Below are 11,893 nucleotides of genomic sequence, written 5' to 3' on the forward strand. Positions count from 1 at the left end.
ACAACTCCATTATATCATTCTCCCAACTGTGCTATTTACACGGAGCTACAGAAAAACACAAATTCTCCAAAACTCCAATTGAGTTTCAGCTGGCAGCAGCATGGCCAAGGAACAACCTTAGACCAGCTCTCCAAAGACAAGACCTATCTTCAGCAGCTAATAAAAACAGAATCCCAAAGGTCTGCATGAATAAAGGTTCCCTGTACAGAGAGCATCCCACCGCTAGCCCTCTGACAGTCATTCTTAGTCTTTGTGCTTATATAACACATGACCTTTCCGCAGCAAACACGGGTGGGATAGTGGAATAATGGAATTGTTTCTCACAACAAGAATAAAAGACAGCACAGCAGGCTATGAAAAATGTATGTTGCTTACTAAGAAAAGATAATTGTAAGTAACAGTTTGGATATTTTAATTACCACAGCACCAAGGGCTTATCAGCATCCAAACCTTCCTGCATGCTATTGTTTTCATAACCACAAATCAACCTATAAAACAAGAATTTATACGACCAAATTGTTGCGCCACTTCCTATAGACAGTGTAACTTTTTATTCTTTCTGGTAGTTCAGTAACAGCACTAACTCGAAAAATTTCTCAGAATTTAAGTCAGGAAAAGGATCATAGAACATAATCTGTGACAAAAACTGTGGAGTAAAGATACAATTTGTACATGCATAATGTATTGATTATATTAAAGATGTAAACAGTACATGATGTCACTTCTGAGGTACCTCTCATCCTCAGTGTTACATGACTTATAAGCCATTTTTCTCCAGCTTGATGGTACCTGATTTCTTAAATAACTTAAGAAGACTTATTTTATACCACTGAAAGAAACACATTTTCCTCATTCCCTTCTCATTATGCTTTGAATTAATGCCCCACACATTCCAGTTCAAATTATACCTGACCTTCTGCACGTGACAGTCTCACCAGGGCTTTCAAAGGGCATTTTAACAAGGTTGGTCTGTTGCAGTTTGAGATTTCAGGCAGTGAGTACAAGCCTTCCTCGTGCTCTGAAAGTTCAAACTCCAAGAAGTCTTTGTCAAAAACTGAAATTCCGAGTTAATCTGATTAATTTATTCATTTTACACTAAAGGATACTTGGTTTTGCCCTGTGCATTAGATTAAGAACAGATTCTTTTGTCTATAAAATACATCAAGGTACAAGCCCAATCTCTCTTCCCTGCCCCAACTGAGAGTCCATTGGATTGGCACTTTAATTTACTCTTTCTAAGAAGAATTTTTGAGAAAAAAAATTATATCATCAGGACTTCACACACAAAAATGTGCAGGGTCACAAAGACAAACATTGGTGAAACAATCAGTGTACATATAAGGATAGATCGCGTGCCTCCAGCTGGAATTTCAACTATTTTTTATTAATAATTTATTATTTTTTGGCACTGAGTTCGTTGCCTTTCTCTGTATATGGAAAAATAGTTGCACACAGGCCATGAACATCTGCTCATTTTTTTAAAGGATCATAGTGTTGCATGAAAGGTCTGCCTTCAGACCTTCTGTTTCCCCACACGTACACACGAGAATCCCTGTGCTTCCCTTCTCACAAAACACCAAAACCTAAGTAATGTAATGAGGGTGACCAGTTCTAATTCTAAGCACAAAAAAATCATGGAACTTCCAGTTAATCCATATAGAAATATTAAATAGCACTTAAACTCCAGGTGCTGTTCCTAAGCAAGGTTTCCTATGTAAATTTATAATAAATAATTGAAAAAGGCTTATTTTTATGCTAACGTATGCTATTGTTAAACAGGACCAGTCCTGCAATGATTTACATTAACAAATCAACCTGATAGAATGTTATCATATTGAAACAAATTGCAAAGAGAAAAGGACTTCAAGAAATGAAGTGTGAGCGTGCCAAAACGTGAATGAGAGCATGAAATGACCATTTGGTTTCTATGGCAATAATCTATATTTGTAAACATTGTGGCAAAAAAATGCCTCCACTAACAACTAAAGCACGCAATTATTCTTCAACCATACAGTGTTTTCTAAAAAAACCAAGCTAATGTGGATAGCTTAACATGACCCTCAATTTTATATATTCCATAACTTTGAGCAAAAGTTTGCTCAGCCTGAGCAGGAGGAATCTTCTTAAGGACTCTTCTTGTGGAAATTTCTGTGTAGAGTCTCCTTCCCACACTTTTACAGGCAGGGAAGCCAACCACAAATATTCAGATGTCATGAGTCAGTCCCCAAAGAACTGTGACCTTTTTTTTAATAAATAATGGATTCTCATTTTCTGCTTGTTTACAGCTATACTCACTTCTGTTTTCAAGTTATTTGCTATGATTAGACCCACAAAGATAGACACCTACACATGCATGCTTTCTCACTAAGAAAGCAGAGGTACGCATATGTTTAGCCTGGAGAACAGGAGGCTGAGGGGAGACCTTATTGCTGTCTACAGCTACCTGAAAGGAGGTTGTAGCCAGGTGGGTGTCGGTCTCTTCTCCCAAGTAACAAGCGATAGGACAAGAGGAAATGGCCTCAAGTTGTGCCAGGGGAGGTTTAGATTGGATATTAGGAAAAATTTCTTCACCAAAAGGGTTGAAGCATTGGAACAGGCTGCCCAGGGAAGTGGTTGAGTCCCCATCTCTGGAGGTATTTAAAACACACATAGAGACGTGGTGCTTAGGGACATGGTTTAGTGGTGGACTTGGCAGCGCTAGGTTAACAGTTGGACTTGATGATCTTGATGGTCTTTTCCAACCTAAATGATTCTATGATTCAAAGTGTCATAAGATTCTCACTAAAATTGTGAGAATCAGCAAGACAGAGAATTTTTTTTTCCTCCCCTTTCCTATCATTCTCCTTAGGAGCTTTGAGGACTCTTTACAAAGATGAGAGACCCATAAAAAGCAAAGAAGCATCTGGCATATATGCTCAATAACTCTCTTACCTCCTCACAGCTACAGCGGACTTTCCCTTGCCATCATATTCCCAACGCTTGCCTCAGTGATGAGACTGTGCAACACAGTAACTTCTCCCTAAAGATAACGCCTCTAATATCAGTGAGGAGATAATGAACATATTTAATAGCCTCCATTCAACCAGCTGAGCTGTTTGTCTCTCCATTAAGGCCAGTCCATTCTCCTCTCTCCTTTTCACAGCTTCCAGACAAAGTGAAAGACCTCAAAAATTCAAATAAGGCAAAGAGAATCATGAATTCAAATGGAACGACCATTGTTTGTTTTTGCTAGTTCACACTGTTGAACAAGGCAAATTAGATACTTTTAAATCAATACCAGGGCTCACATTGTTCTCAGCTGAAGGAGGGCTGACACAAGAGTGGGACAGGGAAGGATAAATTACCACAAAATTCACAGACATGGGTGTGTTGCAGAAACTGATGAGAACCTAAAGGCAATCCTATAGGATTGCAGTGAGAAATACGGGAGATGGCAGTAATAGACCATCACTGCCATGCACACGTGGCATTTGCGCAGGCAAATCCTCTTGAAAGAGGCAATTCCCACAATTTCAGCTCTGATTCAAGTTTACCAAGAGATTTTCCACTGAAGATGCGTTTCTAGTTTTCTTAGATTACTTTTTTTGAAGAAAGCAATTGCATTTACACTCACAAGTAGATGGAAAAGGATCCAAGAAGCATGCACTGCTTCTGCTAGTGGTTTCCTCTATCCCAAGTCCTAAGGAAAGATTATACAGTGTGTGGAAATCCCTACACCAGAGGTTCAGAGCTTCCAAGTGTTCTGTGCTTAAACAGCACATAATTTCAGCCATCTCCTGCGCACGTTTTGGCCCTACTGCATTTCTGAACTAGTTTGGGCCCCTACGTAGAAATTAAAAGCAAGAACTTTTAGTCCTTCTAGGATTTTGCAGTGCTGACTTCATTTCTAAATAACTTCAATAGGAACATTTAAAACAGCTAGTCTCCTAATGACCAATTTTGCTGTACTAGGTTTGAAAGTGTCTGGTTTTCATGCTTCTATGTGTATTTTAAGTGAGTGTACTATATAGTACTACCAGCCAAGTGTTCTTGAGTAAAACAGATCAATGTGCAATAGTTCCAATAGAAAAAAATGAATATAGAAACTGGCATTACTTAAAAGCAAAGCAACAGTTAAGCAGCATGTTTGATTTGAAGAAGCATTACAGTTCCTTCATTATTTTGTAAGCCATTTTACCTGCTTTATTATATTCAACTTACCTATCAATATCACTCACCCTTATCGTGATAAACTCTGTAACATACTTCTGCAAAAGCTATTTCTTTCTTCCACTGTGGTTGAGGTTGACAACCAGGGTTTAACCCTTCTCATTTTTCTAGGATTAGCATGAAAAATGACTGGTAAAATACTGTTTTACATACTTTCTGAAAGTTTAATTTTTTTTCTAATCTAAGCTTCCTGAAGTGCCTTCCTTGCCTCCTCAGATACCACCAATATTTGTTTACCACAGCACCCATGTTCAAGTGGTACACTTCACCAACTAAATGGGGAGAAGTGAAGCAGCTGCATAGACAAAATCACCTGCAGTACAATACAACGTCCACTGATGCTAGACCTCTGCAGAAGTACTAAACCAAAACAAACTAAGGGTAAAAACCTGCTTATTCTGCAGTATTTGTGGGCTTCAATCAGGAACTAAATAAAAACTAAACCCCCTTGTTTATGCAATTAAACCAGACCAATGTGTAGGATGTACCCCCTCTTCTTCTTCATTGTGCACCATCCCTCATAACACACTTAAATCGTTTTTGGGTTGGGTTTTTTTTTTTTTTAACATAATGAACATTGGAGAAGGAGCTTCCTTGTATGTATGGTAGACAAAAGCTATTACATCCTCAAACAGGAAGATGAATAAGTGAAGTAAGTGCAAACAGATGTCACTAATTTATTACAACATATTTTGCGCTCTGATTTACCATGTACCTGTCAGTTTCCTCAGTCATCAGTGTATGGAAAGTACATCCCAGAAGGCATTTCTACATTACTGGCTCATCCCAAAATTTCCATAATAGCAACAAACTGGTAAATTGCATGTAATAACCACACAGAAACCTCACATAAAATTTGCCTTTTATTTTTTCTCCAGAAAAAAAAAAGCTATCATTTTTACTAAATGGATACTAAAAAAATGAAGTCAATATTTTCACAAGTGTTTTCTTGTATTATGTGTAACTGAAAAACACACAATATATGGCTTCCTTTATGGCAAGTATATGAATTATACTCCCAAGATTACACAAAGTGCCCCCTCTATGGGACTTCTTACACAGCTGTGCATAGTCAGGACAGTCTCACTTTGCTTTGTAGAACAAAAGTTTCAGACTTCTTGCACTGTTTTATTCATCAGGCTTTGACTCCTCCTCACTTCTGCAACGCAGCGTATTACCAGAGAAGTTCAGTCACAAGAAAAATTAAACTCTTGAAAATATGCGATAAAATAATTGCAAACTGTATTGTAGGGTAACATACTAGTCCCTTTGTTGGGCATTATTTGGAAAAGCCCCTGTTACACTTGAGAAGTATGTGCAGGAGTACAATAGCTACAGACTGTCCCACAACTAGTCTTCTCACATTTCAGGAAACCAACATACAGCACGACATCTATCCAGATTAATGAAAGCATACAGTCGCCACGCATTCTCCTGACCATCAATCTCTCTCTGACGGGCATTGAAATGATATCACATAAAACCAGATATAAAGCAGCCTAAGAAAGTTCAGGTTACACGGGTCGGGTACGCAGCTTGCCAGCCCTCCTGCCTGCAGAGAGCTTGCTACAAACCGCCGCTGCTCCGCTAAGCGAGAACCAGGGGCGGGGGACGGCTGTGTGCCATCGCAGCCTGGCCCGGGCGATGAGGCAGCCTCTCCAGCAAGAGCCGGGAAGGGTGGGAAGGAGGAGGAGAAGGAAAAGGAAAAGAAAGGAAGAGGAAAAGAAGGAAAAAAAACCCACACACACAAAAGAAAAGGAAAAAGGGAAATCCACGTTTCTGTATTTCTCTAAAACAAAGAATGTGAGAAGGCAGATGTAGTTCAGCGCAAACGACTCCGCCCTGCGAGGCTTGTGTGTTTACTTCTCCCAGCTCGGCTTGCCCGGCTGCTCTCCCTTCAGCCCCATCCCAAGCGCTCCTTTTGCCGCAGACTTGCCGGTCGCCCCAGCCCCGCCGGGCTGTGCCCGAGCGCCCCGCAGCACTTGGCGTTTGCCCGTTCCTCCCGCTCCGCGCCGCAGCCAGCGCCGCAAAGCCCCGGCTTTAAACGCCTCCCTCTGCCTCCCGGCCAGAGGCAAAGCCCGAACCTCGCGGCCCCCTTCTCGGTATATAAAGTCTCGTTACTCTTGTACTCCCACTTACTACCCAAATCACACAATAAACACACTGCATACGAACAGGAGGGATTACTGTACTTTTTTTTTAGAGGGAGAGAGAGAAACTCACCACCATCATATTCTTCCTCTTCTTGCGCTTTTATGGTTACAAATCGCCCTAATAAAGCGGCAAGGATGAAAAAAGTTCTCGTTTGTACCCAGATTGCCATCATGCCTAGATATTAGACATGTATCCTCCTGGGCAGCAAAAAGTGCAGAAACGTAAGGTTATTTTAGCACCATGAAGCCAGCTGGGGAGTCTTTCTGCCTTTCAGCATCAGTTCCAGGACAAAGTCTGCGAGCCCTTTTTTTCAGCACCAGCTCCAGCGCAGTCTGCAAACACTCCTTTCAGGGGATGCAGCTTTAAATAGGAAGAATGCTGTCTCCACTTCTCTTCCTGCCCCTTTTCAGCTCGTTCAGGCTCCTCATCATCCACTCCCTGCCAAGCAACGGTCTGATTGATGGTAAATAACCGAATCAGAGCTGGCTTCACTCTTCCTTGAACTTTTCTCTTTACGAGTACGCTTGCAGGATATTTTCCTGCTGCTGTGCAGTGCATGTGCCGTGTCAGGACGATTAATTAAGAAAGCAAAGCATAGTTCCGTAAGAAGCTGTCGGGAAGAGAAAGCTCTGCTCTGAACACACCCAGCCCACACTCTCTGGGAACGGAGGGTATAGCCCCATTTGGAGCCGATTCCCTTATTAGGAACTTGATCCCTTTCCAGCCTGCTGAGAAGGAGGATTTCCTCCTCTTCCTTGATAACTGCTCCCTGCCTTGCTGCAGCTGCATCAGCAAACACGATTCCAGTCCCTTGCAAGGGGCCACAGAGCTATCAAGGCAGCTTGTTTCAGGAACCTGGAAATAACCGCATTTTCCCTCCAAAGGGGGTCTGGATAATCTTTCCTCAAATGCTTAGCGTGCTCTGTATTTACTGCCCTACCAGTTGGGAAGACTATTGCAAATCTCCAGAAGATGTTCTACACATTGAACACCAGAATGATGACGCAAACTATCCAACTACCTGCTTTTCTCCGAGGCTCTCTACCCCTGTTTCCTGACAACTGAAAACCTACCTAAGCCCCAGCCTAGTATTTAGCCCTTAACAACGTGCCTTAATTAGTATTCTAGCATGGGCACTAAGTAAATCTCTCTTTTGTGGATCACTTGCAACTGGGAGTAGGATGCTAGATTTTTTTTCTCCCCACAGTGTTTATGGTCTGCGGAACTCCATCACTAATCCCCTCAATTTGCTAAGAACTGGGGTCACCTATATCTACTGCAGGGAAATGCAGATCCATCTGTTGGAAGGTTTTCTATGTTCAGCCATTTCAGCTTGAGAACAATCCCATTTGAAGCAGATGGGGTGAGAAGTAAAGCTCTGCACCTGGATTCATGCAGGTTGGCAACACTGATTAACACAGCACAATTTAGCACTTCTCAGTGGTGCAGAATCCTAAAGCTTGTGAAGTTTTCTTCTGTCTCTTCAAAAGAGCAGCGGGCCCAGAAGAAGAAAGGTAACCCAGAAAATGGTATAGCACTGCAATGCTACATCAAACCTACTCTAGTAGCAAACCCAGAGATTAACATAAAAATATGCTGAAACAAAATCAAATTTCCCTGCTTTCCTGCACCAAGAAGCCTTGACACAGCAGTCAAACCCATACAGGGTTTCACTGAAGGAACATAGGATCCCTCAGTCACTATTGCTCCAGTGGTAACTATGAGAAAGAACAGAAATATTGAAGCTGTGCGAGCCACTGCAATTTGATTTTGAAAAGCAATCAATCATTCGTAAGTATCAGTTGAGAAACTCAGAACTGGAAAAACAAAAGTTAAAGTCTGTTTTGACAGGTTCACAAGTACTTGCCCTGGTTTACTGGTCTCAAAAGTCCTATCTTTTAGATATCTTTTATCTTTAGAACCCTAGGAAACCTCCCTTGGAAAGTTGATGTTCCATGATGCTGGCTAGAAATATCAGGTGCTTTGGATTATGTACCTAGTTTAGAACCAGATCCGACTTTTGCCATTTGCCCTGTTCTATATGCACATTAGTTAATGAGAGAGTGGAAACAAGAAAGCTTACAGCCATAACTCTGCACACTGCCATTGCTAAATCATCACATGAAATTACACAATGCAAAAATCACTATATACATTAGAAAATAATCACACTACACAAGGTTTCCCACAGTTGGGGGTAAACCGTCACTTCCGATATTAAGTACAGAAATATTAATATTAATAATTTAAGAGGAGAAAGGCTGACAATATGGACAGTGTTTTGACAAGTCTCCTGTGTGCTGATAAAAAACCATTACAACAGATATGTAGGTGTTTCTGAACAATATGCTACTAACTGGAGGGGATTTATGTGAAATTTCTTAAAGTAAAGCTGACAAGCGCTCAGAGAACTCACAGCTGAAAGTCCTCCATGCAGCCTAGGGAAAGCTACAGTGAAACCACAGGGAATTCAGACTCTACCCCAGAATCACAGAAATGGCCAAACTGGTAAAACTCACCTTTATAGTTGCTAACTTTGTTTTCAAAATTAGAAACCAAGTGTTCCTGCTTATTTCCCAAAGTCTTAAGTCTGGAACAGGTTGGTAAATTCCTAGTGTATTTGCAGCAAGAATGAGCCTTACAATCATTATCTCTTTATAGCTTCCGAGACAAACACCAGAGCAAGAACAGTATAGAATTATGGTGACTTTTTCCCCCCCCGACAGCTCATTGAGCAAAAAAAAAAAACAAAAATCAGAAGAACCTTTTACTATTTTCTATTTAACTTTTTTTCTGAGGAGTCTGAGAGATTTTTCAAAGGTACCTTCTGCCATTTCAAGTCTAGTGTCTCCTTTGGAGAGATTCCTACAGCAAGATCTAAAAATTGCCCTTCAAATCTATTTCTGCCTCAGTCTCACCAACAAATTATCCCACATAACTGAAACATATGAACAACAGAGAACAGAAAACAATGTAAATTGCTTAGCAAATCAATCCCCTTACTGCTTCCTTATAAATACTGCCATTATGGATGTGCATTAAAAGAGGTTTTCAATTTTATTACCAGCATTGTAACTAGTCATTAAATCTAACATTTTTCATTTAAACAAATTCACTTCTGGGCCTAAGTTATCTGATAGCATCACACTGGATACGAGAGAGAAATTCTTTAGTTAGCACCACTGTAAACAGAGTCAGACTAAGCAATTAAGAGTGGGCAGATAAGTAATTCCAAGTATGCTCAGTGTCACCTCCCCCCTCCTCCTCCTCCTCTCAATAGCGAAGAAACTAACGTTGCATAGAATAATGCTAGATATTTATGCAGCAACTTCTCTCCAACCATTTTCTACTTTTTCCATAGTTTTTAGGATTCTGTAAGAACAGAGGAATGTGGAATTTAGCAAACTAGCCTAAGGTCATACATTCAGTAGAAGTAAAGCCAGATACAGACTTTTTGGAACTCCTTTCTCTTCTGTGCCAAGGAAAACTTACATAAGATGAAAATTCCTTGGGAGGAGAATCCAGGGCCCCGACTCCTGAAACCCATTCCATCTACTCAATGTTATACATTAAGCTTACAGTATGTAACGAACCCAAATTTAGAGCCACTGCAGGAGGGGTAGGACTGAATACTCTCCTCTTTCTCTGGTCCATCTCAGTAGAGTAATAGATCTGGAAACACAGAACACAAAACCAGTCTCTTTCTACCAGAAGGAGATTCTTTGAAATTGGGATGGTCTCAGCTACCAACTTGTGGCTGATTTCTGACTCCAAGGACATGAAAAAGTGATGTGACATGTTTAAAAGATCACTTTCCAATGCTTCATGCTTCACACTAGAGCAACCAGATGCTTTCAAGTTTGAAGGATCTTTAGGTCAAATGAAGGGAAGCTATAAAACAAGAGTAAAATCTTCACACAAAAGATGTATGTGCTCCTTCATGATGAAGTCTTCATGGAACGACAGCTGGCCCCAAAGCTAGGACACTCTTAGAAATGTCAAAATACAGTACTCTGGAAAAAAAGTATAACTAAATACTCCCTAATATCCAGTCTGTTGATATACATTCCTTTGTTTTAAGCCAATAAGTAGGGACTGTATATTATGTGACCTAAAAATCACATGTGAAGTTCAAAGTTACTCAAAATTCAAAGAGCATTTTGACTGACAGATGAAGTTAAGGAATACTATTAGGTAATTGTGAGGACTCAGAAATACATTAAAATACAATTCATAGGCTTATACCTTCCAAAATCTTCAAGGTGGGCAGAAAAAAACACCAACATTATTAGCTTAGGATGCTTCAGAGCATGCATACATATGAGTAATGAAAATTCCAATATCCATGAGGGTAGCTCTTCAATAGAGTTTAATGACCTTTCACACTGTTACAGGCAATGTGACAGTGCTCCTGTTTTAAATTAATTTGTACCAAGCCTACAGAAATGCTTTCATATAAATAACCAAACTATCTGCTACAAATAAGATGCTGGAACAGTCTTTTAGCAGCAATAGGAAATCACTGGAATCGTGGAAATTGGTAAGAAGGTGTACTTGAATTCAAAAAGTATCTGTTCAAAAATGAGCAAATTTTCAAAAGCAGTGCGGTTTCACCAAAGTGAGCTTAAGTCAATGTGAAAGTTGCTATCAAATTTTATGTACGCAGTTAAATCCGTGGTAAGTGCTGTTTGAAATTTCCACCTTGTATAAGTACTTCAATCAGACATTTCGCTTAAAAAAAAAAAGGGCAAACTGACATACCACATTTTTAACTCACAAGAATACAGTCCACATAAAATGTTTTACTCATATTTCTTAGTATTAACCATTAAAATGAAAACGACTGAAATAATATAAGAGAGAAAAATAGTTCTTTTCCTTTGAAGTTTGTTCGCTTTGCACTTTTAAGACCCTTTACTGCATAAGGAATCAGTTTTCTTGTTTTATACAGGTCTTTCACATAGTAAAAGAACAGAAAATTCCATTATTTAAAATAAGAAAATGTAATAGGAAACTACAGAAATTGGCAAGAATATAAACAGAGGAACACGATACTACTTTTAAATCAGATCTTTAAATGGACTAGATTCCAAACTACATCACCTAAGACCTCTGATTTTCTTTCTGAGAAATCCACCAAAAAACCTAGTATCAGCTAGAAATGTAAACAGTATTACATCAGTAACATTACTGCCTATTCCCAGGAGAATTTTCCCATCGATGTTTGGGTAGGAAGTTTAATAAATGAATTTAAGTCCTTATGAAGAAGAGGAAGGAAATATATCTTTCTTGGTTACATTCAAACTTTATAATGCTGTTTCGGTTAGTTTTAATTTGGGGAAGTAGAATGATACTTTGCTTTTAAACTGCAAGTGTGGGGTCTTGGATTATGTCAATCATCATAAATCTGCTTTTGCTACAGGCAAGTCCAAACCCAATAAGCTCAGTAAGGTTATTAGCACTGGCAGCCTTTTCTTCAGAATGCCTCAATTAAATTAAACTCAACATTAGGCTAAGCAAAAAATCAAGA

The 11,893-nt window shown here is 39.7% G+C and overlaps 1 protein-coding gene across 2 annotated transcripts in view; it reads right to left on the reverse strand.

Moving 5' to 3' along the window:
• Nucleotides 1-6,754, reverse strand: part of COL5A2 (collagen type V alpha 2 chain) — a 109,235-nt gene extending 102,481 nt beyond the window's left edge. Inside the window, exon 1 of one of the 2 annotated variants that reach the window (XM_075756146.1) lies at nt 6,433-6,754. In XM_075756146.1, the coding sequence (XP_075612261.1) occupies nt 6,433-6,535 (103 nt within the window). In that variant the 5' untranslated portion in view covers nt 6,536-6,754. The remainder of the gene's footprint in view (nt 1-6,432) is intronic. The other variant, XM_075756145.1, reaches the window with a different exon arrangement.
• Nucleotides 6,755-11,893: the final 5,139 nt, after the last annotated feature.

The sequence above is a fragment of the Balearica regulorum genome, chromosome 6, assembly GCF_011004875.1.
Source record: "Balearica regulorum gibbericeps isolate bBalReg1 chromosome 6, bBalReg1.pri, whole genome shotgun sequence".
In the NCBI taxonomy this organism is placed as follows: domain Eukaryota; kingdom Metazoa; phylum Chordata; class Aves; order Gruiformes; family Gruidae; genus Balearica; species Balearica regulorum.